The sequence below is a fragment of the Furipterus horrens genome, unplaced genomic scaffold, assembly GCF_987537825.1.
Source record: "Furipterus horrens unplaced genomic scaffold, mFurHor1.1.pri manual_scaffold_11, whole genome shotgun sequence".
Lineage (NCBI taxonomy): Eukaryota > Metazoa > Chordata > Mammalia > Chiroptera > Furipteridae > Furipterus > Furipterus horrens.
The window spans coordinates 28,941,502-28,969,020 of NW_028327181.1; the positions used below are offsets into that span (position 1 = coordinate 28,941,502).

The 27,519-nt window shown below is 42.2% G+C and overlaps 1 protein-coding gene across 2 annotated transcripts in view; it reads left to right on the forward strand.

Annotated features, from left to right (window-relative positions):
• Window positions 1–2,427: 2,427 nt before the first annotated feature.
• Window positions 2,428–27,519, forward strand: part of JHY (junctional cadherin complex regulator) — a 99,494-nt gene continuing 74,402 nt past the window's right edge. Inside the window, exons 1-2 of one of the 2 annotated variants that reach the window (XM_090291018.1) lie at window positions 2,428–2,474; window positions 4,685–5,111. In XM_090291018.1, the coding sequence (XP_090147144.1) occupies window positions 4,774–5,111 (338 nt within the window). In that variant the 5' untranslated portion in view covers window positions 2,428–2,474; window positions 4,685–4,773. Of the gene's footprint in view, window positions 2,475–3,745; window positions 4,014–4,684; window positions 5,112–27,519 lie in introns of those variants that run through there. The other variant, XM_090291019.1, reaches the window with a different exon arrangement.

The window sequence follows — 27,519 nt, forward strand, 5'->3', positions numbered from 1 at the left end:
ATTTATTAGGCACCTAGTATTAAACCATTCTTGCCTTGTTGAAGACAGTTATTCAGATCTACTTGGGGTTTTCAATGGAATGCTATACAGCAGCAAAAAAAAAAAAGAGGGAATTCCTATCTTTTGCGAGGGCCCGGATAGAACTAGAGACTATTATGCTAAGTGAAATAAGCCAGTCAATGAGAGACAAGTACCATATGATCTCACTTATAAGTGGAATCAATGAACAAAATAAACGAATGACCAAAATAGAATCAGCGGCACAGAAACATGGAACAGACTTACAGTTGTAAGAGAGGAGAGGGATGTGGGGATTGACTGAAGGGTGAAGGGATTAGTCAAAGAACATATATATGTGGGGACTGACTGTGGGAATGGGGAGCAAGCTGGGTGGAGGGGGACTACAGGAGAAAAATGAGGACAACTGTTATAGCATAAACAATAAAATATGACTCAGAAGCGGTCACTGAGCAGATCGGACTTGTCTTGTTCACGCATCTCGCTCTGTTTCCTCCGCAACCATATCTGAGATTGAGAAACTCAGTATATCGAAATCGAAGAAGACAGAAACGCAAGAGAGAAATCCACTGCTTTCCAAAGAAACAATTGAACAAGAGAAGCAAGCAGGTGAGTCCTAATGAGGCCCGCACCGCCAATACGCACTGTACATTCCACAAGCTTTGTTTTCTTACTTTACTACTTTCAGCTTTGTAATATGCAAAGGGGTTGGATCAGCTGAAATGACTGCTGCCGCTTTTTGCACCAGAGAACTACTGGCAATGAAGGCTGCACCTGCCTCCCCCGCCTGCCTGTCGGACTGACAGGGAAGGGAAAGAACTTGCCTGTTGGTGAAGGAAGAACCTACGTGGGGCGACAGCGAAATCTAGAGTAAAAATCAAGCTGTTTCAAGGTGCCCTGCAGGCTGTACAATGCGGTTTAATCGGAGTGCCATTATTTTTGTTAAAATGATTTTAATTTTCACACTGCACAATTTTTAATATGCAAGTAGTTTTAAAACCTCAAGAAAACATTTTTTAAAATATACTTGTGGTTTTAAGTGAATTTAATTCCCAACACATCCCTTCTTTACTCTTCTTTGAAGCCTTTTTTATGTGAAATATTTTATATATACATAAATGTTTAGTTTAATAAAGTATTATAAAATAAATATCCATGTAACCAGCATTAAATGTCAGGGAATAAAATCTCGAAAGCACTCTCCCTCAAAACTCGAATGCTGCCTGCCAGAGCTGACCATTATCCTAACTTTATGATACTCACTACTTAGCTTTTTTTCACAGTTTTCTCCACTAACAATGCATCCATGAACATAACAGTTTAATTTTGCCTGTTTAAAATTTTTATACACAAAATCATACAATGTGTATTTTGGATTTTTTTTTTAACTCATTATGTATTTTTAAGATGCCTCTGTGTCATGTCATGTGACCACACTTCACTCATCTACACCATGTGGAGTAGGCCAGTGAATGGAACACCACGACGGAATGAACCACCCTATCGTTATTTCCAGTTTGGGTGAACATAAGCACCCACTTTTTTAGGGTAAATATCTAAAAGTGAAATCACTGAATTGTAGGATTCACATATCCTAGCTACTGTAAAACCGTTTTTCCAAAGTGGTTGTACCACTCCACACTTCCACATGCCGCTGAGGGTCCTTGCTTCGTCCCGCCCTCCCCAACTCTGGCCGCCCGGGTACTCTGTGCCCACCTGGTGAGTATGGAGTCATATCCACTGTGGTTTTAATGTGTCCTCTTCTGGTTGTTAATGGATTAAGCACCTTTTTAATCAATAACAAATATTTATTGGCCATTTAAGTTTGGTTTCATTTTTATTTATTTTTACTGAATTTATTGAGGTGACATTGGTTAATAAAATTACATAGGTTTCAAGTGTGCATTTCTATATTTCAGCACCTGTACAGTGCATTGCGTGTTCACAGCCCAAGTCAAGTCTCCTTCCATCACCGTTCATCTCCCGTTTCCTCTCTGCTACCTCCCCCTCCCCCTTTCATGTGGATTTCTTTTGTGAAAATCCTGTTCAAGTCCTTTGCCCTTTCTTTCACTGCATTCATTTCCTTGATTTGGAGTTCTTCACCTATTCTTGGCAATATATGTTGCAAATACCTTCTCCCACTCGATGGCCTGCCCTTCCTTGCTTTCCAACTTTGGGAAGTCGGGGCGGCCCGACGGCCACCTCACCGGAGGGCTCTGCGGGCCCGGGGACTGGCCTGCCGCCCCCATCACCACTGTGCCCACCTTGTCCGCTAGGGCAGGAGGTGTCACCTCCCGGCTGCCCACGGCGGGGCCAGGCCGGCGTCGCGGGGGCCTCGGTCTCCAGGGCAGCGCTGGGCGACGCGGGCCGGCAGGACGGGGCGGCGCCCGGCGGGAGAGGGCGGGGCGGCGGCGGCCGGGGAGCCGCGGGGCCGTGCGGCGAGGAGCGCCGGGCAGGTAACGGGCGGTTGCAGCCGGAAGGGGTGGGCGGTGCGTCCCGGGGGAGGGGGACGGGATCGCGACCCGGGAGAATTCAGCCGAGCCGCCCGGACAGCACACGGAGCAGGGCAGGAGGCGCTCACCGTGGCCGCAGCCGGAACGAGGGCCCAGGGCCTGGGGGGCGGCGGCGGCCGCGGGCCGGCATCGGAACCGGCTTCGGTGCCCGGCTCCCGGAGCGCCCTGTCCTCGGCTAAGACCGGCCCAGGGCACCCGCCGACCCAGCACGTACGGGGTCCCAAACCGCCCTCGCTGCCCCGTGCTGGCCGCCAGGGAGGCGGTAAAAGGGGACAACAAGTCCAGACGCGCCTGCGGGGACTTCTGGCCTGTTCCGACACAGGGCAACTTTTTCTCTCGCGCTCCTCTCGGTGAGCGCAAGCGGGGCTCCTTCTCACCCACGGCACGAAAGTCGTGCCTCGCGGTGCCAGTGGACCCGGCCCACGGTGTCCCTGTGGGTCTGTTCGCTGAGGTCGGTTTGCTGCTCTGGGTCAGAAATGTCGCGGGCTGCTGCTGGGCCGCTAGGGAGCCGCTCGCACTCAGCCGCGCTGCGGCGCCACCTGCCCTGGGCGCCGCCCGGCCGGCCCTGCGGCGTTCGGCTTTGCTCTCCTCTCGCCCTCACAAGCTTCCTTGGTCTGTGGACAAAAGAAGTGTTTCTTTTACGGACCTTTTTTCTAGATTAACTCCCGAGACACACTATCTCATTTAAGAAAAGAAGTCGGAGACGGAGTAACTTCATGAAGGAGCATTTCTGAATTGAAATACAGTGACTGTTGTAAGCTTTTTCTTTAAGACCCCAAGTGCAGTGACTTGAAGTCTTGCACTAAAACTAATGTTTTAAACGTTCAGTGACTTGATGGATTTGCCGGTCTGTAAAAATATCCTAAAAGCAACAGTTCATCAGCTTGCCAATATTTAATACAGTAGAATGGAATACGTGCACTTTTAAAATGAGACAACACCGCAAACCAGTCTGTACACTCAGACAATAATATTTCAATATGAATGTTACCTTTTGTCTGTTTTGTTTGTGAGGTGCTTTCCTCCAAGGAATTGGTGATGTCCCTTGGGGACGTTAGCAACAAAATCAACATAAGGGATGCTAGGAATAGGAATAAGGTCATGTTGTTTACTTAAAATTAGGATCTAGCAAAAAACACAAAAGCAAATCCTTTAAAGAAAATTTTACATAATCTCTGATGTTGAAGGTTTCTGTTATCTGACCTACAGGAAAAGAAATGGCATGAGGGCAGTGTGCTAGAAGACAGAGCAAGGAGAAATGCTAGGTAGAGACGAGAGGGAGCACAAGCCAGGAACATCATCTCCTTTCAATCTGCTGTGAACACAGAACACCCTTTCCATAAACCGCCTCATGGGTCCTCACTACAGCCTTTGAGATGGGGAGAGCCCACTTGGAATGATGCTCTTAAGTGGGTTAGAAGAGATCCCAGCTGTTAACTCAGGCCAATCTCCCAACACTCCCCAGGACAGCATTTCTTTCAGGTAGGCGGATATCCGGCCTCTGCTATTAATTGCTCAGCAGTATTCACAAGGTGGCCAGATCTTTTGTTGAACAGTTTATATATATATACTGCATTGAGATTGATCTCCCTGTAGCAACCCCCTAAATTACACATTGCAATCTAGTAGCAACTTGAATATCAAGAAGTCTCCCACATGATGAAGCCAGCCAATCTAGGTCTAGGAACCAAACAGCCTCCCTCTTTACAGCTCTGACTGGAAACCACACCCTTGCTCTCTCTACCTTCCTTTGCTTTCCACAAGGGAGACCATGAACCTGATTTACTCTATCCACAAATACAACTGAACCATGTGGCATATTTGTACCGTGCCCTGGGTATTTGAAATAAAGCCGTCAAGGTCCTGTCCATAATTACCACTTGGCTTGTCTAGGCTTGTCACAGGCCCCTGGAAGCTGGAAAAAGAATGTGCTTCAGCCATTTGATTCCCTCAGTGAAGCTGCCCTTGATTGCTCAGGCTGGTTAGAAGCTCTTCGGCTCGTGTTCCTCTAGAGAGGAAACACAATAATATTTCCAATAGACCTTCCTCACACACACGAAAAGGTACACACACAGCCTGCAGATAATCTAACAAAGTTTCTGTCCTCATTTAAATTTCTGACTAACATAAATATATATATATATACTTTTTAGGTAATGCTTCTGTGAGCCACAACTTTAAATATTCAGCCAACTGCTCCTATCAACAAAAGTATCCCTGTTAATTTTTGTATTTTTTCAAGATGAGTCACAGTAAATTAATTCCCAAGCTCTCTATTCAATCTCCTGTCTATCATGCCAATTTAGAAGTTCAGTCCACCAAGTTATCATTTAAGAAAGAAGACTTACATCTGATTTCAAAAGACTCCCTGGAAGCTGATTCAGAAAGCCTCAGTCAAGAGATGTATTCTCAATCTGAACTTGAAGACAGAATCCAGGACAATATGGACACGGACAGCTTAGAGGAGGAGAGCCATCCACAGGACAGCCTGAGTGAGGTAGAAGAGGAAGCAAGCCGAAAAGCAGCTCAGGTGGCCAGCAAGGACAGTCTCCATACCCAGGACAGTGGCACAAAAACCAGGTAAGGAACTGGCTTGTGTAAGATTACAGTGGTTTCTGAAATGTTAAATAATTACTGTCACCGTCCCAGGTGAGGGTAAGACCAGCCCCCCCCCCCCCCCCCCCCCGCCAATAATGAGCCTGTAACATGTGTGAGATAGGTCTCCACGCATCTAATGGCAACTTGGAGCTGGGCTTTTGGCCGCATTCACCGTTTTTATTAAAAAATATGCAAAAGACAAGGAGGTACTTGCTTTTCTTATGCTCCTTATACCCTGGCCATAGTCCAATTGCCTCCATTGCAGGGGCCTCACCTTGGAGAATCCAGGAAGGCTGGTATAGGAAAGGGCCACAACCTGGAGTCAGGTGGTCTTGATTCACTCCAGGCACTGCTGTTCAGTGTATGATTTAGAGTAAGTCACTTAACTCTTTTGCATCTCACTTTTTCTCACCTGTTAAATAAACCAGCCTTTCTTCCGGGACTGCTATAAATGTCAGTAAAGTACATTCTGAGGTTATGCACCTCCCCCAGGGCTTATATAATCATTTAAAGATTCAACTGCTAACAATCAGGGTTTTTTTAATCCTCACCTGAGGACATTTTTTCATTGCTGAGACAGAGAGACAGAGAGACAGACAGAGACAGAGATAGAGACAGAAAAGAAAGAAAGAAACATCAATTGGTTGCCTCCTATATGCGCCCAGATCAGGAATTGAACCCACAACCTGTCTATGTGTGCTGAGCAGGAATTGAACTGCGATCTTTTCAGTCTACAGGACGATGCTCCAACCAACTGAGCCACCGAGCCAGGGCTCTAATAATCAGTACTAATGAGGCATTAACTTTATGCTATGAACTACCAAAAACTAGAAGAAAAAAAAGTGCAATATTATTCATAGTTTTAATGAAAATGTAAATATGATAGAATATAGAAGTTAAGAGCTATTGATTAAAAAGAGGTTTTAGTGTGGTGGTGAAGTACATAGAGTCTGAAATAGACCATGAGGTTCAGATTTTCCCACTTACTATCTGCATGACCTTGGCCAAATCCACTTAATCTCTCTGTGCCTCAGTTTCCTCATCAGTAACAATGGGATAATAATGGTTGCCTTACATAGTAATTATGATACTAAAATAAATTAATATATATAAAATATATAAAGTACTGAGAACAGGGACTATGTTATATATGTGTTAGATTTATTTATTTTTAATTAGGGGCAAAATATATTAAGGAAAGTTTATTGGAAATCCTAGAACTTGGGCAGGTAGGGTTTTGGAAACAAGGTAAACTTGGGGGGGGGACAGAATTAGAGTGATGTGTGTGGCATAGTAAGGAACTCCACTTGATGGCAGAGTTTCTGTTCTCAGTATAGGGAAGGTGCACTGAGTAGGGGCCTGATTATAGAGGCCATGCTGGAACAAAACCAGCTCATACTCTGATAGGGCACTGAACACAGAGTTCAAATGACTCGGCCAGGAATATGGTCACAGCGAGGGCTCTTTTGGAGGACAGATTTGAGCCTGGTCCTGAGTCTTTTTTTCCCCCCTTTCTTCCTTCCATCCTTCTTTCTTTCACTGGGAATATTGAGTTGAATCAAGCTCATAGGGGAATCTCAAAGTACAGTACAAGGTATAAATGCTGTCAATAAGGTGCAGCACCAGTGCTGAGGACTACAGGGGCTCAGGAAGGCCTCAGGCAGCCAGCCACACCTGACGACTGGGGGATCTGCCAGGAGGAGGGAGTGCAGGTTCCTGGGGAGGGCAGGAGGTAAAACAATGTTTTTGTTGTTGTTTTTGTTTGTTTTCTTAATTATATTTTATTGATTATGCTATTGCAGTTATCCCAATTTTTCCCCCTTCACCCTACTCCACCCTGCACCCCCCCGCACTCCCTCAGGCAATCCCTACACCATTGTTGATGTCCATGGGTCATACGTATAAGTTCTCTGTCTACTCCATTTCCTATACTGTACTTTACATCCCCATGGCTATTCTGTAACTACCCTTTTGTACTGCATAATCCCCTCTTCACCCATTCCTCCACACTCCCCTCCCATCTGATAGATATGTATTTATTGCCATTTTATTGTCCATAATTTTGATCTTCTGTTTCTTAAATAAGTCCCTTTAACATTTCATGTAATGATTTGGTGATGATGAGCTCCTTTAGTTTCCTCTTGTCTGGGAAGCTCTTTATCTGCCCTTCAGTGCCAAATGATAGCTTTGCTGGGTAGAGCAATCTTAGCTGTAAGTCCCTTCTTTTCATGACTTTGAATATTTCTTGTCAATCCATTCTAGCCTGCAAAGTTTCTTTTGAGAAATCAGCTGATAGTCTTATGGGAACTCCTCTGTAGGTAACTAACTGCTTTTCTCTTGCTGCTTTTAAGATTCTCTCTTTATCTTTAACCTTTGGCATTTTAATTATGATGTGTCTTAGAGTGGACCTCTTTGCATCCATCTTGTTTGAGACTCTGTGCTTCCTGGATTTGCATGTCTATTTCCTTCACCAAATTAGGGAAGTTTTCTTTCATTATTTTTCAAACAGATTTCCAATTTCTTGCTCTTTCTCTTCTCCTTGTAGCACCTCTTGAAGTTGTCCCAAAGACTGCTTACACTATCCACTTTTTTTTGGATTCTTTTTTCTTCTTCTTGTTCTGATGGCTTGTTTTTTTCCTTCCCTATGTTCCGAATCATTGATTTGGTTCTCGGTTTCATTCACTCTCCTGTTGTTTCCCTGTAAATTGTTCTTCATTTCAATTAGTGTATCCTTTGTTTCTGACTGGATCTTTTTTATGCTATTGAGGTCCTCACTAAGTTCCTTGAGCATCCTTATAACCAGTGTTTTGAACTCTATATCTGATAGATTGCTTATCTCCCCTTTATTTAGTTCTTTTTCTGAAGTGTTGCTCTGTTCTTTCATTTGGACCATATTTCTTTGTCTCCTCATTTTGTCAGCCTTCCTGTGTTTGTTTCTATGTATTAAGCAGAGCTGCTATGACTCCCTGTTCTGGTAGTGTGGTCTAATGTAGTAGGTGTCCTCTAGGGTCCAGTGGTACAGCCTCCTCCATCACCGAAGGTGGGTACTCAGGGCGCGCCTTTTGATTGCTGTTGGCAGGTCAATGGGAGGGATTTACCCAGGCCAGTCAGCTTCAAGGATTGGCTGTGACCACTGATCACCAACCCCCACCCTCTATGGACGATCAGTTGTGCAGGGCAAGGTGGCTGTTGCTGTCTACTGGGTGTGTTGGCCCTAGGATTTCCCAAGTGGTGCAGGCCAATATAAGCCCCGACTTGTGATTTGCGGGGGGTCACCCTGCCTGAGCTATAAAGCAATCTGAGATGGCTGCTACTTGTGCTGGTCTTGGATATTCCCAGGCAATGCCAAACTGTGAATCTACTCTGGCTGCTGCTAGTGCCAGTCCTGTGGCCACTTAGTAAGAGGTACAGGGGCTGAGGGCTGACTGGGCCGGCTCTTTCTTGTTTGAGAGGATTTAGGAAGTTGTGAAATATTAGCCAAGACCAGCCAATCATATAGAACAGTCTCTGTTAACAACATGAGTGGGCCTGTATTTTGGGTGGGACAGAGTCTCAGGGGATCTCCAGAGTGGGGCAAACAGTGTTAGCCAAATTGATGGAGTCTCAGATATGGCACCTGCCTGTTGCCTGTATGGGTGGAGAGTTTGAAAAAGGGACAATGGCCTCTGCCGTCCTTCCTGTCTGGAACTAACCTGTACCCCTGCTCTCATCTTGATGCCAGAGACTTCAATTCCTCCCTGTGTGCCATTGGTGCCTTTCAAGCTGCTAACTCAGTGCTGGAGCTCAGAGGGAGTGAGTCTCTGTGTGGGTTCTATTAGGGGAACTTCTTGGGACTCCAGAAGTTTCTTCTTCCAGCTCAGTTCCTGCTGGTTTTTGCAGCCAGAAGTTACGGCGACTTATCTTCCTGGCACTGGAACCCTGGGCTGGGGGCCTGGTGTGGGATTGGGACTCCTCCCCCTGAGATATCTTTCCAGAATTTTTATCCACCACATGTGGATGTGGAACCAGCCTTTTTCGCGTCTGCACCCCTCCTACCAGTCTGGATGGGTATGGTTTCTTTAATTCCATAGTTGTCAGACTTTAATTCAACTCAATTTCTGACAGTTCTGAGTAATGGTTGTTCTATAATTTAGTTGTAATTTTATGTGGTTGTGTGAGGAGGTGAGCCATGTGTACCTATGCTGCCATCTTGGCCAGAAGTCCCCAGCAATGTTTAAGGAACATTTCTGCAAGCTGGCACATTTTGAATTAGAAGATAAACACACAAGGGACAAAGAGACTGCCAATGGTCAAGTCCCAACAACAACAATAACTGTTAATAGTAATTATATATCTTTTTTAAGCCCATCTGTAATTTCACTTAATTCTTCATTGTCATCCTGCAAGAAAGTGCAGTTACATATCCCCATTTTACATATAAGGAAAATGGAGCTGACAGAAGTGAAGTTACTAGCCTAATGTCAGTGCTGTGAGGGGATATTTGTTGTTTTGTTATTAATGTTGTTTTCCTTTTTAATTTTGACAGGATTCTAATCTACAGAACAGTACAGAGAGAAATGCATATAACCCTATTACCGTACTTGTTTCAGATGTATATATTTTGAAGACAAAATGTTACAGATAAAGTTTTCTTGTTCCCTGTCTCAAATCCATTGCTCTGTTTTCCTCCTCAGAGATGACTAATACATAATCCTTCTTAGCAGTCTTTTATTCATTTTGTCATGGGTAATTTATAATTAGTGCAGGTTTTGTATATAAAAATGGAAGAACTGACAGAACTCGGTGACAGGTTAGGAATGATGACTGAAGGAGAAGGGGAGAAGCCAGAGATGACTTTAAAGTTCTAATAACAATAGTGGGCATTTATGGCATGCTCATCATGGGTCCATCCCTGGGCTAAACACTTTACATGTGTTACCTCATTTAATCTATTGCAGTTCCAGTAGATGGAGACTATAATGATCTCATTTTAAAGGCTGTAGATGAGGCTTGAAAAGCCATTTATTACATCTAGTGAGTGGTGGAGCAAGACACTCAGGCAGCCTGACTCTGCTTTAAACCATGTTTTTCTTACAGCTCTAACCTAAGGGAGTCAGTCTCCTGGTGATAAACAGTAGCAGTTTTGTTTACAGAAATGGGGGCATCAGAAAGGAAAGCTCTTTGGCAATGCATAGGTATTTTTTTTTAAGTATATTTTATTGATTATGTTGTTAAAATAGTTCCAATTTTTCCCCTTTGCTCCCCTCTGCCCAGTACCCCTCTTCCCCCAGCAATCCCACCCCACTTAGTTCATGTCCATAGGTCATGCATGTAAGTTCCTTGACTTCACCCTTTCCTATATTATTTTTTAAATTAATCAATTAATTTTTTATAACAATAAAAAATAACAATCCCCTCCTCTCAGACTTTAGACCCTTTATAATCTTATAAAGGACAATGGGTGAAGGTCTCGTGCTCCTCTAGCTGCTTCAAGCTAGACACAGTCATCATCCTACCTACCCTTGAGTCCAGAAATGCCTAATAAGAGTGGGTGTGTGGAGGGGAGAGTGGCCTTCACACATGGGGAAGGATCTTGTTGATTCCTGGTCAGTTTGCTGTCCCCGGACAACAGCGTGCTTGGTTTAACAGGCTGGCATCCTTGTTGTATTCTGGGGGCAACAGATTTGGCAACAGGGTTAAAAGGCATCATTCAATCCATAACCACTAGATGACAAAAGGCAGGGATTAATTTTTCAATGTCCCACATTAGGATAAGAAATAGCTTCTTTGGCACGTCACAGCTGTCCAAAGCCCTTTTGCCCACTATACTTAGTTGAGGCTGAGGGGAATATTTTAGGTTTCCCCCCTCTCGGACCTCTGGCCCTTTCTGTCTAAGCCATTAGAATAGAAGAGAGAAACCAGTTTTAAAGTGAAGCCCACAGACCACCCTATGCTTCACCAACCCATCCACTTAGTTCAGCCAAAACTTTGGGTCTCAGGAGGCAGCAATGCAGACAGGATTAAGTGAGGCCTATACATACAGATTTCAGTCAGGAAATGAGATCATAGGCTTATGCCCTATGAAAACAGAACACACATGTTAATTTATGCAACATAAACCACAAACCAGTCTCTAAATCTGCAAGACTGTCTTATTGGGAAGACATCCAGTTGCAAGGCATTTGACTCTCTTCTTGCCTATAAATTAAGCATCTTTGATGATATCACAGACCTAGTTTACCTCTCAAATGAAAACAAACTTTAAATGAGGATAAACTTTAAAAACAGTTAGCTGCACTACTTTATAATCTACCACTGAGCATTGTGATTTTCCTTGGATCCCGATTTTTCTCCTTAAGATTACCCTCCTTGTCATTGAAGGGACCACATTATGTCCAGTTTTAATTTATCCTGTTCGTTTGCATAAACACAACAAGAGCAGCAAATGATCACATATGATCTTTACATCTCTTTCACTGGAACTTACACAAGGAACCTTTAGGGTGACCTTCAGTTTGCCCTTCAGGGCACAGGAGCTGAGCCACATACCTGACATTCAGCCTTGCCTGTAAACACCTGTCTTTTCCAAGTCCTTCAGGTTTTCCATTGTGCCTTAAGGTCCCTTCTAGCCATCTTTCAGGAAAGCAATCTTCATTCCTTCCCTGGAAAGATTGCTGTGGACTGCACAACCCACCAAGGTACCAGGCCTTTTTTTCCCGTGGGCTTTTATTACCTTTGAAAATTAATCCCAGAGCTTTTTGGTAACAACCAGAGCCCAACCATATGTCCTTTAGGCATGACATTCCAATCAAAGTCATGGTCAGCAAAACTTCTATTAACAACTGGTTTTATTAGTTTTATGCAAAGAATCTTATGTCATTACTTACTTCTTCAGAATGCCAAATTCTGGAGGAATCAGGCAGGGAGAAAAATATACAGTGTGAAGGGAAATCCTGTCCTTCTAATATTCACTAAAATTGCATTTTTATACTTTACATTTTCTTTTGTTCACTTTCCTACATGTGAGGTGTTTTTTTAGGGGGTGTTTGCTGGCTCCTTTATTAATTTATTTTGTTTTCATTTTTTTCCCCCACTAAAAATTTTTGTTTGTTTTTCTGTTACAGTTGTCCCACTTTTTTCCCTATTGCTTCAGTGCACCCTGCCTACCTCGTGCCCACAGTCAGTCCCCACCCAGTTGTCCATGTCCATGGGTCATTTATACTTGTTCTTTGACTAGACCCCTCCCCTTCTTACCCCCTTCTCTCCCTCCCACCTCCCCCCTTGTTACTGTTAGTCTACTCCTTGTTTACATGCTTCTGGTTCTATTTTTCTTATTTGTTTGTGTTGTTCATTAGTCTCCTGTATTAGGTGATATCATATGGTATTTGTCTTTCATTGCCTGGCTTATTTCACTAAGCATAATTCTCTCTAGTTCCATCCATGTTCTTGTAAATTGTAGAAGTTCCTTCTTTCTTTCTGCTACATAGCATTCCATTGTGTAAATGTACCACATTTTTTTTATCCACTCATCTACAGATGGGCACTTAGGCTGTTTCCAGCACTTGGCTATTGTAAATAGTGCTGCTATGAACATAGGGGTGCATAGGTTCTTTTGAATTTGTGTTTCAGGATTCTTCAGATATAATCCTAGCAATGGAATAGCTGGTTCAAAAGGCAGTTCCATTTTTAATTTTTTGAGGAAATTCCATGCTGTTTTCCATAGTGGCTGCACCACTCTGCATTCCCACCAACAGTGCATGAGGGTTCCCTTTTCTCCACATCCTCACCAGCACTTGTTTGTTGATTTGTTGATGATGGCCATTCTGACTGGTGTAAAGTGGTATCTCGTTGTGGTGTTTATTTGCATCTCTCTGATGGCTACTGATGTTGAGCATTCTTTCATATGTCTATGGACCCTCTGTGTATCCTCCTTGGAGGAGTGTTTGTTCAGGTCCTTTGCCCATTTTTTAATTGGGTTCTCTGTCTTGGTGTTGAGTCGTATAAGTTCTTTATATATTTTGGAGATCAATCCCTTGTCTGAGCTATTATTGGCAAACATATTTTCCCATATGGTTGGTTCCCTTTTCATCTTGCTGATGTTTTCTTTTGCTGAGCAGAAACTCTTTAGTTTGATGTAGTCCCATTTGTTTACTCTTTCCTTTATTTCCCTTGCCTTAGGAGATATATCAGTGAAAATATTGCTACGTGGGATATCTGAAATTTTCCTGCCTATGTTTTCTTCTAGGATTTTTATGGTGTCATGGCTTACATTTAAGTCTTTGATCCATCTTGAGTGTATTCTGGTGTATGGTGTGAGCTGGTGGTCTAGTTTCTTTTTTTTGCATTGTCCCTGTCCAGTTCCCCAGCACCATTTGTTGAAGAGGCTCTTTTCACTCCATTTTGTGTTCCTTCCCCCTTTGTCAAATATTAGGTGACCATATAGGCCTGGGTTTATTTCTGGGCTCTCTACTCTGTTCCATTGATCTATATGTCTGTTCTTATGCCAGTACCAGACTGTTTTGATTACCGTGGCCTTGTAGTATAGTTTGGTATCAGATAGTGTGATTCCTCCTACTGTGTTCTTCTTTCTCAAGATTGCTGTGGCTATTCGGGGTCTTTTTTGGTTCCATATAAATTTTTGAAGTATTCTGGGTCTGCGAAATATGTCATTGGTATTTTAATAGGGATTGCATTGAATCTATAAATTGCTTTGGGTAGTATGGACATTTTAATGATGTTGATTCTTCCCATCCATGAACATGGTATGTGCTTCCATTTATTTGTATCTTCCTTAATTTCTTTCTTCAGTGTTATGTAGTTTTCTGAGTATAGGTCTTGTACCTACTTGGTTAAGTTTAGTCCTAGATACTTTATTTTTCTTGTTGCTATAGTAAATGGGATTTTTTTTCTAGTTTCTATCTCTGATATTTTATTGTTGATGTACAGAAATGCCTTCGATTTCTGAATATTGATTTTGTACCCTGCTATTTTGCCAAATTCACTTATTAGGTCTAGTTCTTTCATGGAGTCTATAGGGTTTTCTGTGTACACTATCATGTAGTCTGCAAATAATGACAGTTTTACTTCTCTTTTCAGAGAAGGAAAACTCTGACTCCAAAAAACCTCCGCTGCCTTGCGGCATACCTCTTCAGGGGAAAGGCTAGGGGAGTAAACCCCGACAGAAAATCCGGAGCCGGAGTCCCTAAGGCGGTTTGACGTTGTAGTCAACACCAGCAACTCCTGCGGCGCACCTGAAGCCAAGCTGTATTGACTCCGTCTTTCCCTTGGACCCTTCAGCTGCGAAGAGAGGGGGGGGTCTGCTGCATGGGCAACAGCAGACCCTCCATATCACCCTGCCCAGGCTCTGTAGCTTCAGCTTCACTGGAGAGGACACTCCAGCGTCATCGCAAGATGTCGATTCAACACGGGAGGAGACAGATACCGTGTCACTCCCGAGTTGGACTGCACAGCCATTCTTGGCGGTGCAGATAGACTCTTAAGAAGCTACACCATCGTCTCTCGAGACGGACGGCTGCCGACGACTTCCTCTTTTCCAATTTGGATGCCTTTTATTTCTCTCTCTTGTCTGATTGCTGTGGCTAGAACTTCCAAGACTATGTTGAATAGGCGTGGGGAGAGTGGACATCCTTGTCTTTTTCCTGACCTCAGGGGGAAAGCTTTCAGTTTTTGCCTATTGAGTATGATGTTGGCTTCAGGTTTTTCCCTTTATTATGTTGAGGTATGCTCCCTCTATTCCCACTTTGCTGAGTGTTTTCATCATAAATGGATGTTGTACTTTATCAAATGCTTTTTCAGCATCTATCGATATGATCATGTGGGTTTTGTCTTTCATTTTGTTTATGTGGTATATTACGTTTATTGATTTGCAAATATTAAGTCATCCTTGCATCCCTGGGATGAATCACACTTGATCGTGATGTATGATCTTTCTAATGTGTTGTTGGATCCTGTTTGCCAATATTTTGTTGAGAATTTTAGCATATATGTTCATCAGTGATATTGACTTGTAGTTTTCTTTCATTGTGTCTTGACCTGGTTTTGGAATTAGAGTAATATTGGCTTCATAGAAGGAGTTTGGGAGTCTTCCCTCTTCTTGGATTTTTTTGGAATAGTCTGAGGAGGATAGGAGTTAGTGTTTTGTAAAATTCACCTGTGAAGCCATCCGATCCAGGGCTTTTGTGTGCTGGGAGTTTTTTTTCATCACTGCTTCAATTTCACTAGTTGTTATTGGTTTATTCAGGCTTTCTGCTTCTTCTTGATTCAGTTTTGGAAGATTATATATTTCCAGAGATTTGTCCATTTCACCAGGTTGTCAAATTTCTTGGCAGATAGTTGTTTTAGTAATTTCTTAAAATCCTTTGTATTTAATTCATTTACATTTAAGGTTATTATCGATAGGTACTTATTCATTGTCATTTTCACCCTTTGTACTTGTGATCCTCTCTGTCTCTCTCTGTTTCTTCATCTTCTTAAAGAAGACTTTAGCATCTCTTGCAATGCTGGTTTGGTGGAGATGTATTCTTTTAGCCTTGTTTTGTCTGGGAAACTCCTATTTCACCTTCCATTTTGAATGAGAGCCTCGATGGATAGAGTATTCTTGGTTGTAGGCCTTTGTTTTTCATTGCTTGGAATATTTTTTGCCATTCCCTTCTGGCTTGTAGTGTTTCTGTTTAGAAATCTGATGATAGCCTTATTGGAGCTCCCTTGTATGTTATTAGCTGTTTCTCTCTTGCTGCTTTTAGGATTCTCTCTTTGTCTTTCAGTGTTGCCATTTTAATTATGATGTGTCTTAAAGTGGGCCTGTTGGGGTTCCTGGACTTGTGTGATTTTTTCTCTCATCAAGTTAGGGAAATTTTCTGTCATTACTTCTTCAAACAGGTTTTCTATCCCTTGCTTCTCTTCTTCTCCTTCTGGAATTTCTATGATACGGATATTATTACATTTCATGTTGTCCTGCAGCTGTCTTAGAACCTCTTCATTCTTGTTCAGTCTTTTTTCATTTTGTTGCACTGTCTGGGAATTGTTTTCTACATTGTCCTCGAGCTCGCTGATCTGATCTTCTGCTTCCTCTAGTCTGCGTTTAATTCCTTCTACTGTGTTCTTCAATTCAGAAATTGTATTCTTTATTTCCTCCTGGCTCTTATTGATAACTTCTATGTCTTTTTTCATGCTGGTGTAATTCTCAGTAATTTCCTTGTAGCTTCCCTGGAGTTCTTTGTAGCTTCCCTGGAGTTCTTCGTAGTTTTCTCTGAGCTCGCTGAGCTCATTGAGCTTCTCTATAATCCATGTTTTGAATTCCATGTTGTATAGTTTGCTTTCCTCTATTTCATTTAGCCCTCTTTCTGGGGATTCCTCCTTCTTTTCAATGGGGGGTTGTTTCCCCGTCTCCCCATTTTTGTGACTCTTCTTGTTTGTTGCTGCTTCTTAGATTGATCTGCACTTCCTGGATCTGCCCCTGGTGGTGTCAGATTGTGTACCAGTCTGGGCCTAGGCAGCCTGTTGGAGACAACCAGAGATCTACTGCCTTTGTCTGTCGCCTTTAGTTGTTAATCTGTTCAATCTGTGTGTCTCTGATCAGCCATCAGGCTTAAGCACCGAGGGTGGGGCAGATTAGTTCCTGCAGGGCCGGGCTTTTGCTTCCCCTCAGGCTGATGCCACTTGGAGGGGAATGGTCTGCCTGCAGTACTGGGGTGAGTCAGCACTGGGACCCAGTCGGCTGCTCCCTCAGTTCTCTCCTCAAAGCTACCGCCCCAAATTCTCCCCAAAGCGTCCCTAGTCCTCTCTGTCTTCTCTCTGCTTGATCTCAGGGTAAGTGGGTGCCAAAATATTTTTGTACGTGATCCACTTAAGAGCTCCTTTTCTCCAGCTGTTTTTCTCAGGTCGGCAAAAAACCCTGTGGCTTTTCACAGCTGGATGCTATTTTACTTTCTGCTCTGTTGCTTTGGGCTGGGAAGCCCAGCTGGGGGTTTAGACCCTGCCCTTCTCAGAGGGAACCCCCGGCTGCTGAGCTGTTTCTTAGTCCCTTCAGCTGCCACCTGTGGGAGCCTAGCCAGCACTTCCGCGTCTCCACACTCCCTACCGGTCACATCGTGATGAAGCAGCCTTTTCTGTCTCTCCGTGGTTAAAAGACTTCTCTCCAGCTAGTGTTCAGTTGGTTATTCCTGATGATTTCTCCACAATTAAGTTGTAAGTCCAGACTGTTCCTGGGAGGAGGTTAGTGAAGCTTCCACTTACTCCTCTGCCATCTTGGATCCTCTCCGTAGATGTTCTTGTCTGTACTTTTAAGATGAAAAAACCAAGGCAAGGATTTATTAAGTGACCTCATTTCCCCAGTGTTGAGTTTTTCCTTTGAGTCGATGTTCAGGGACCCAACTTTAACCTTGCTCTTCACCCAAAGACAATGTAAATGCCATTAAACATATTTAAAAATAAAGAATAATCCTTACAAAAATAAAAATTATGGTTAGGGCCTTGGCCTTCTGCTTCAGAGATCCTTAAATAATGTTATTATTTTTTGATAAATAATAAATGTTTAATGATAGATTATAATCCTCAGGGTTAGAACAGGTTATACATTGATCATTAGGAGGACAGTTCTCCACTACAAGGGACACAGAACTGAAGCATTCAGCTAAATAATGCCTCAGAAAAAATAGCCATGTGCGTGTTTAGTTATCGGCCCCTTTCTCTGCCTCACTTAGGTCTTGAGAGCTTGCCTGGGTGTGCTGTTGCTTGGATTGATCTCAGACTCTCAATATAAAATTCAAGTATGCTTTCATTTCTGTAAGGGAGATGGCATTCTGGGAACTGTAGTTCAAAAAGCTAGTTAATGTTTTGCCCTAAAGCCAAGGAAAATCTCCTTCTTCTTGGTTCTATAAACAACATTTTTAAAAGCTGCCTGACAAATCCCTTGAGCCTTGCTCTTGTGTTCTGATGTCACTAGAACCTCCTCCAAGCAATTACTCCTTGTATCTCACCAAAGCCAAGCCACAGTTCAACGTACATGATAACCCCTCAACGTTATTCCAGAACTAGCCTTACGACCCTCAGTGCTCATGGAGAAAGAGATCAGTGTCACTCCTTAGAGCATTAGAAATGACCTCTTCAGTCCCAGGGCCTTCTGAAACCTTCTCTGTTTTTAAAAAATCGGAGAGCAGCCCTGGCTGGTGTGGCTTAGTGGATCGAGTGCCGGATTGTGAACTGAAGGGTCACTGGTTTGGTTCCCAGCCAGGGCACATGCCTGTGTTGCAGGCCAGGCCCTTGGTTGAGGGTGTGCAAGAAGCAGCCGATTGATATTTCTCTCTCACATCGATGTTTCTCTCCCTCTATTTCTCCCTCCCTTCTCCCCTCTCTGAAAATAAACAAATAATCTTTTTAACTTTTATTTTTAATTAAAAAATCAAAGAGCAGCAGTACAGTACTTAGTATATGTGTTTATATGTGTATGTAGTCTTGTTTACAGGAATACTCAAGTAAAATTAGCTCCCGTTTGTACAACTATTTGCTTTATATATATTATGTCATTTACCTTACAGGAGCCTCTTAGATAGGCATCATTATCCCCACTTTGCAGGTAAGGAACTGATGCTTTGGCAGCTGAGTACGTGTCGTTATTAAGAGGGAGAGCCTGAGCCTCTAGTTATAAGTATCTAGATAGGTGATCAAGGCTAATCTGATCAAAGATTCAATTTTACTATTTAACAATTTTACTATCTAACAAATATTAGCAATATAAACTATTTTAATATGGTCTAAGCTGAGGCCAGAGTACAGACGCATGTAAAATTATAAATGTTATTAAAGTCTCCCTGATATGTGAAGGATTCTGTGTCCTCAGAACAAATGAACGTTCATTGTATCTTACTTCAGGCAGCAGGGTCGTCATAGCTGACACTCCTCACACCTCTCCTGGGAGACAGAACTGTCTCCATTCACCCAGGGCTGCAGGTGTCTTCCTCGTAGCACCTGGGAACCATGGCCTTTGCCAGGGATACCATATTCTGTCTTATAAACTGCCTTGTGCCAGAAATTACAGGCGGGAGATAGGCACCATGAGGAATTATAAATTAAATGGAATAGCCAGAATTGTATGAAAGTAAGAAAGGGACTCAGTAATAATAACCTGCATTTTTTTTATTGTTTTGTGGCAGTATATAATTTTCCCACACAAATGCTTCCATATGTATTGTTTCAGATTAAAAATACAAGAATCAGCTGAAGTATTGAGTGATGGTTTCTCGGACTTAAATAGCAGTACTGGGTAACCAAAATGAATAGTGGGTAGAGACCAAAACTCAGCATTCTCCTTACCCCTCAAATTTCTCAGACTGCTTTGTACAACACATGGAAATATTTAAGCTGAGGATACACTACTTTCTCTCACAGGTGTAGAGATTTTTTATTTTTTACTGGTGGGAAGTATAAAAACAATACTTAAGGCTAGGTCTGATATTCTAGGATTATTAAGAACATCTGAGAGTTTCACAAGTCAACTTTCATTTCTTTTGGTTTCTAGCAATATTCGTCCATGTTGATTTCTTTTGTCTTTAGGATAGATTGCTATCGAATACATTACCCTACATAGCTTGTTTAAGGGGTTTCACACAGTAATGGAGAGATAGCTGCTAGCATTGTAGTCATTTCAGATCACACAGGAATAGTGTATCAGAGACGTGACTTATTGTGAGAGGTATTAGTCATTTCTGTTTTGTGTCCATTTGTTCCCGTTCTGCATTCCTCAGAGCAGGTGTGGAGCCAGCGTAACAGATGAGCAGTCAGGGGGTGGGGGTGATTAGAGAGTATGCCAGGGCAGGAATTGTTCTATTAAGGGCAGAGTCCTACCAGAAATGCTACAGCCTTGGGGACTTCTCGGGTTTATTGCCTTCGGAGAATGACTGGTTCCTTTCTTGCTTCTTTCAAAACAGGGGTACATCACTACATTAAAATAAGTAAATAACTAGTGAGTTTGAAACCTTACAAAGTGTAATTTAAATTTATATCTCCTGCAAGCATGAGTTCATCAGGAGGACTGAGAAGATAGTTACCAAGTTCTGAAAGGGCAGTTTAATTCACGACCTTTACTGTTTCCATTTACTTCCACTCTGTGACAAGTTTGAAAATAGAGAAAGCTTTGATAACTATAATTTGTACTGTATTGAATTTAAAAGAAATGCTTTCCCCAACGCCTACTGTAGATTGCCAAGTTTCACATGATAGGCCCGATCCAATTACTAAAACAGTGGGGCTTCAGAGCCATTGGGCTCTTGAAGTTCAGCCTGTTCCCCTAACTGTACAGAAGAGGAACCTGGTGTCCAGTGTAGCAGTTCACCAGCTTAGTCGGTGGCAAAATCTGGCCTAGAACCCATGTGTCAAGACTGTCCATTGCTTTTCCCATGAAATCGCAGCTACCTGGAAACTCCAGTGCTGTTGACATCTGGCATTTCAAATACAAGAAATTCTATCTAAAGACGCAGAAATTTTATAAGTCTGGGTCCCTGACTCTTTGCCTTTGTTTCTAGAAAATGAAAAGGACAACAAAGCCGCCCTGCTCTGGCACGAGCATTGTAAACCCTCACTGAATGCAGGGACGTGCGTTTTTAGATACTGTGTCACACAGCATTTCCTTTGTGAGGACACAGTGTTTGTTGCACAAAAGATAAACTTAATAGCGTTGAGGTACTAGAATTTTACATTGCAATCACTAATATGCCCTCTTTAGACCATTTATTTTCACTTAACACACAGGTTGTCCTTGAAGCAAGACTGTTACTAACAAGTCTATTAATTTGGGACAAATATCTGGTTATTTTGCAGCCTTAAATTTGTTGTCAAAGAAAAGAAGGGATTTTAGTTGGAATTATCCAAATGATGTAATTGCTGTAAATACAATTCACTAGATAACAACCCAGCCCCTCCAGTCTAGTGTGTTTCTGTAGACAGTCTTGGGTCTTCAGTTCATTAAACCATCTTTTTTTCTATTGAAATGTTCAATTGTTTTTGGCAGAATAAATGCCTGCCAATGAAATTTTCTGGTTTGTAAATGTCTCTCCCAGAGCATTCCAGTGTAATTGAGGAACCATTTTATTTCATAATTGCAGAAGTGATTTTTTAATCATTTGGGTTTTTTTTCATCTGATTTACTTAAAAGCTGTTGATAAAAGATTAAGAAGAGCATAGAATTCAGAAATCCTTGGAAACAGCTGTCAATTTTATAGTTCTTAAAGAGACATTAAAAACTTTACACTTAAATAAAGATTGCATTTGCTGTTCATATGCATGAAAGATTTAATGGCATATAAATTGGCAATAATTGTTCTATTTAAAAGGATTACATTAAACCTAAATCGATAATAACATGTGCAGTTTCAATTTAACCAGCTACTTTAAATAAAGTAGCAAACAAATAACTGCTAAATGATTAATAGCAATGCTTTTATTCACCTTCTCAACAGGCAAAATGGCCAGTTATTGAAAATTTTATTATGTGCGCAAAGGATGTTAATTGTACTGGAAACAAGCTCTAATTTTAGTAATTTTTTTGACTGAATACTAGACTGAATATGAGGCTTTTCATTAAATGGAGATTTTATTTTGTTTTGTTTGAAGTTGTCACAGTCATTAATCAGATATGGTCCATTAAAGCCGGCAAGTATCATGGCATATGCATGAGACCCTGCCCTTCCTCCCTGCATCCATTTCTAACCTGGGCATCTGAAGAGGAGACCTGGCATCTGCTGTCTGAACGCTAACAAAAGAGTGTCGGACTCACTGTCGGTGTAATGTTTCTATCAAATGCAGAGGAAAAGAGGTGTATGTTTTGTGCGAAGATGATCACTGATGAAGGAGCACTTCACACTCGTTTTGTCCCAGTGTGTTGACCTGGACCGCAAAACACAATTGAGACTCTCAGCACCCAAGCTCAGTACAATGGGGTTCTTCAATATAGTATTCTATTTCCACCATTAGATTTGTTTCTATAAAGTGTTACAGCTTTCCATACTCATGATTTGGCAAAACATAACCTCCCATTTGTTCCAACAATATGATTTCCATCTAGGAAGGGAAGAGGGGATATTTTAAGATAGTATTACAGGTGTAAATGGTGAAGTGTAATTAATGCTCCTTTAAGAGCCACATTTTCAGATCCTATCTTGTATATATTATTAGAGTGTCTCTTCAAACTATTAGTTCAAAAACTCTTTTCTTAGCCAAAGCCGTTCATTTTGTCTGATTTGTTTCAAAACCCTCTGTAATTTCTAGGTTTCACTTTAAATGTCAGTCTTGCTTCTGTGGCCATTTAAGAATGAAAATTTGCTGGTATGGCTCAGTTGGTTTGGAGCATTGCCCCATAGACTGAAAGGTCATGGGTTCAGTATCCGGTCAGGGCACATACCCAGACTGTGGTTTTGAACCCTGATCAGGGCACCCATGGGAGGGAACAAATTGCTGTTTCTCTCTCACATCAATGATTTTTTTCTTTTTCCCTCTTTCCCCCTTCTTCTCTCACTGGGAAAAAAAAAATGTCCTTGGGTGAGGATTAAAAAAACGGAAATTTGTTGAGGCTAGAAATTGCAGCTGTTTCTGAAGGCCTAACGTAATTGGCTTCTCCCAGTTTTATCTTCCTCATCATTTTTCAGCAGTTCTTAAAATATTTCATCATGTAGAGACACTGTCATTTCTTTTTTTCTTTTTAATATTATTCCTTTGTTTATTTATTTTTAGAGAGAGGGGAAAGGAGAAAGAGAGGGAGAGAAACATCACTGTGTGGTTGCCTCTCACTTGCGCCCCGAACTGGGGACCTGGAGACACTGTCATTTTTTAATCTCATTTCCTAAATCATAGTTTTGACAGATTTGTCCATGACATTTAAGTCGTGTTAAACATTGGATTTTAAAAGATCTGTTAATTTTTTCAGGCCTCTAAGGTGCCACTTAGTACATCACAAGACAACCTTATACCCTGGAAATAACTTAAGCTCTGGGGAGGAAGAACCCCTGGAGATCCATCAGCAGGAACCACAATACATAGAAATGTTACCTCATGGCAACTGAAGGAAACACACAGAGCAAGCCACGACCAGTGAGAGCTCACTGAAATGTGCTCATAGCCCGCCCTTACTGGGTCCTTACTCTGTGTTGAGGACAGAGTCCTAAGCTTTTATGTATTTACAAATTTGCTTAATCCTCTCACCCACACTATGAGGTGAGGTACTATTATAAAACATACCGTTTTATTGATAAGGAAGCTGAGGCACAGAGAAGTTAACTAACTAGCCCATGCTCACACAGTAACTGGTAGCACCAGGAACTGAGTGCAGGCAGGCAGATCCCAGGACCCTTATCCTTAGACACTCTGCTGTACCATTTCTCAGAACCAAAATACTCCATATGGTTACTTGGAGAAGTGAAGCACCACAGAACTTCCATGTGACTGAGGAAAAATCTACAACCATGACTGTAGACCCTATGCCATTATTAGCTGTGCTGATTAGATATGATGGCCAATCTGAGTGCCAGATTTTTTATGATATTACTGCACAGATGGAAGTCAGCAATCCATTTCCTTCAGTCATTGGAAATCAACTTTTTTTTTTTAGTAGTAGACATTCCTTAGTTATTGAATCTTACGTAAGTTTATTAAAGGATCATAGAACAATAGAGTTGGAAAGGATTTTGCAATATATTCTAGCAACTGAATCTGGAAATAAGTTAACATCTTCAGTGATAAACGAAGCTATGTCCTCCTATTTTAAATACCCATAATATTCTACAACTCTACCTATCCAATTTGTTACTTGATTATTACAGTTGCTATAAAAAGCCTGTTTTCCTCACTAGCAGGTAAGACCCATCAGCCTGCTTCTGTTTTGCTCACCACTCTGTCTTCAGTGCCTGGTACCTGCGGAGCTGCTCACTATATATTTGTTGACTGACCAACTGACTAATCGGCTCACTAACATACATGAGGCAGGCCCTGTGACAGTGCATGCTTCACTGCCACTTTTGGGGATAGCTGCATGATAAAGGGCCACCCAATGGACAGGAGCCAGGTCCTGGGACAGACTGCCAGGTCTATATCCTGGTGCCTCCACTTGTTCGCTCTATGACCTTGTTAAAATTACGTGACTCTCCAAGCCTCAGTTTATTCATCTACTAAATGGGCATAATAATAGTACCTCCTGCCCTGGCTGGTGTGGCTCAGTGGACTGAGCGCCAGCCTGCAAACCAAAGGATCACCGGTTCAATTCCCAGTCAGGGCACATGCCTGGGTTACAGGCCAGGTCCCCAGTTGGGGGCGCATGAGAAGCAACCACACACTGATGTTTCTCTCCCTCTCTTTCTCCTTTCCTTACCTTCTCTCTAAAAATAAATAAATAAAATCTTTAAAAAATACCTCCTCATAGGATTGTTCTAGAAAAACACTAGAGATCTGCCCTAAGTATTCCCTAGATAAGCACCTACATCCTACTCCATGACTAAGTAGCAGAACAGTGATCCCCATGATACATGTCACTTTGAAAGGTTGCCAGCCCCTGCTTTAAACAGTGCAAAGGACTACCTGTCCTAAGAGTTTCCAACCTCCCCCCAAAAAAACCCTTATCACCTCTGTAGATAATTCCTTTCAAAAAACTCATCATTTTCGCTATCCAAAAGTATTCGTGTTACTATGTCTTTGCTCTCTAATTAAATTGTTTTTGCTAATAAAATTCAAACTATTAAAAATTTTGTTAAGCCAAGCTCCTTCACAGCGTTTACAAAGCCCTTCAGTATATTACCTCTCCTTAATTCTGAGCTCTGCCTCTCAGCCTTTTCTCCTCCCACCCTCTGTTTTATCCATACAGACTTTGTTCTTGAAAAGGACAGTGTTTTCTTCCCCTCCGTTCTTTTTTCCATTTTGTTCACTTCCTGCCCTTCTTAGCCTTAGGCCTCAACTTACCCTGACCTTGCAAGATGGAATGGATGTCCCTCCTGAGTTCTGACTGCCTGGCTTGTTCCTTATCTGCATGCCCCTTGGGGCTGTGAGGCCGAGGCTGTACTCCTCCAGCTTGTAGGCACTCAGTAAATACCTGTCCAATGTATGTGTGAGCACATGGATGAGGAAAGTAAAATTCTGTCGAGTCAAGCAAGTTCACTCTTTCAACGTACCATGGATGTGGTGAAGTGGCACCTTTCTTCAATAAAAAAGGCCTTATATCTTTGCTTGCTTGAAGCTATAATTGAGGCAGTCCCTACCTTTTTTTCCCACCTAAACAACCACGCTGAAACCTTGCATGTAACCAAGTGCAAGATAAGCCCTAAAATCAGTCACTAATTTGGTCCAATGCAAGAAGCTTTTCTTCATGTTTATATTCTAACTTACTACTATTGGTTTTTTAAAAATAAATATATAATTCTACATTTGTGTTGACTAGAGTTTTTAGAGACTCGGTTATTTACTTAAGAAACATTTACTGACTGTTCTGTCTACAGCAGAGTACTAGGTGAGGGAAGGAAGAGTAACCCTCAGCCCCTGATGCCCACAGGTGAGGAGAAAGGGTCCCCACAGTGAAAAGTGAAATAAGCACAAAGGCAGAACACTAATTCAGCTATTATGTCCCATTTTGGTCCTTAGGCAATCCTGAGAAATAAATAGAATAAATATAATTTGTCCCCATTTACAGCTGAGAGAGACTGGCTCAGAGGTGACACGATGTGCTGGCTGATGCTCAGGCAGTTAGTGACAGACCCAGAACTTAAGCCCAGGTCTGTCCAGTCCCAAGTTGTTCTGCAAACATTCAAGGCCAGGCAGGTTCAATCGGGATTTGGGCAAGCAGAAGAAAATAGGTGGAACAGTGGGGATATCTGACATGCCGTTACTCGGGGTACTGGGACAATGGCGTTTGCGCTTGCTCGCCCCTACCAGCAGGGTCCCACCCTCCCTATCCACTATGCATAGACAAAGCTGGCTGCTTGCCGAAATATGACATCCTTGGTTACATAACGGCAAGTGATCTGCGCATGCGAGTCTCTAACTGATCTCTAAGCTACTCGTGCCCAGACATCCGGGTGCGGGAGCCTGACTGACTCTCTTTTCCCTACACAAGTCTGGTATGCCCTGCTGGACCACTCCATGCCCCTAACACACACCCGGTGACCCTCAGGACAGGCAACAGGCAGGGCCAAACAGTACGGTGAGTTCACGTGATGGCACATCAAGCAGGGGAAGCCTTATGGAAGCCCCAGAGACTGCTGGCGTTGTGGTGCATAGGGCGTGGTGATCCACGTAATCTGATGTCCAGTTTCCTGATAGCTGAGGACCGTCTTTATCCAAGCATTTTGCTGGAGGAGGATATCATTTCTCTCCCCTGATGGCAAAGGAAGAACTGCCTATTCCAAAAAGTTTTCCATTTCAATATGTGAACTAAAAAATTCACAATGACAATTTAGCAAAAAATGGGAAGTTTTGGCTTTTTCTCCAGTTTGTGCTTTACATCAAATCAAAGAAATCTAGGTTCACGTTAAGAAGAGTAAATTAGCATCAGGTGCACCATTGGTTTGTTTACCCAGCATAAAAGTATGGGCTCTGTAAACGGGAATATCAAATAACATAAAAAACCTAGCTGATTTACATTTCCTTTTTGAGTAGAGGATTGCATCTGCTGAAGTCAAGGGAGGAAAATCTCTCCCATTTTGCTTTTGAAGATCAAAGGGGCCCATTAAATATGCTATATTACCAGCATTTTTTTTTTTTTTTTTTTTTTTTTTTTTTTTGGTTAACATTAGAAGGTGCTTTACAAATTGAGACTACCATGGGGAAAAGAGAGGATGTTACTTGGGGTCAAGTTCATTTCCCTCAGCTGGGACCATTGGTTTAGCCTTTTATTCAAGCAGGGCTGTCCTACAGCTCAAAGTACACGCTGGCCTGCCAACTGAACTCTTTGTGCAGAGACCTGAGCCACTTTCTGATTCTAAATCTCAGGTATTGTTCTGTAGTACATTTGATAAAACCGAGAAACACAAAATGAACTGAAAAGTAAAATCACTGAAAAGGAGGATGAGCCTGTGTAGGAATTCAGTTGGGATAAATCTTGCTTTCCCCCTGAGGGGGAGTAGACTGAGACAAATGTCCAGGTGATGGTCGCATTTTCCTTCTCAGATAAATAGCCACATGTGTATATGACCAATAAAGTGTGAAGTGAATCTTATCTTCACCAGCTGAAATATTTACAGTGTGCATAAGTAATACCGTTCCTAGAACCACAGTCATTGACAGTTTATCGTTAGACACATTTGTTTTTCAGTTTTCTGGCATTCAGAAATTAACTGTCCCCTGTTTCTAGTCCCTATTTTAATAAACTCAAGTAATTAAGACCTTTTAATTCTATGGGTAGTCTGCAGGCCTAATTTGAAAA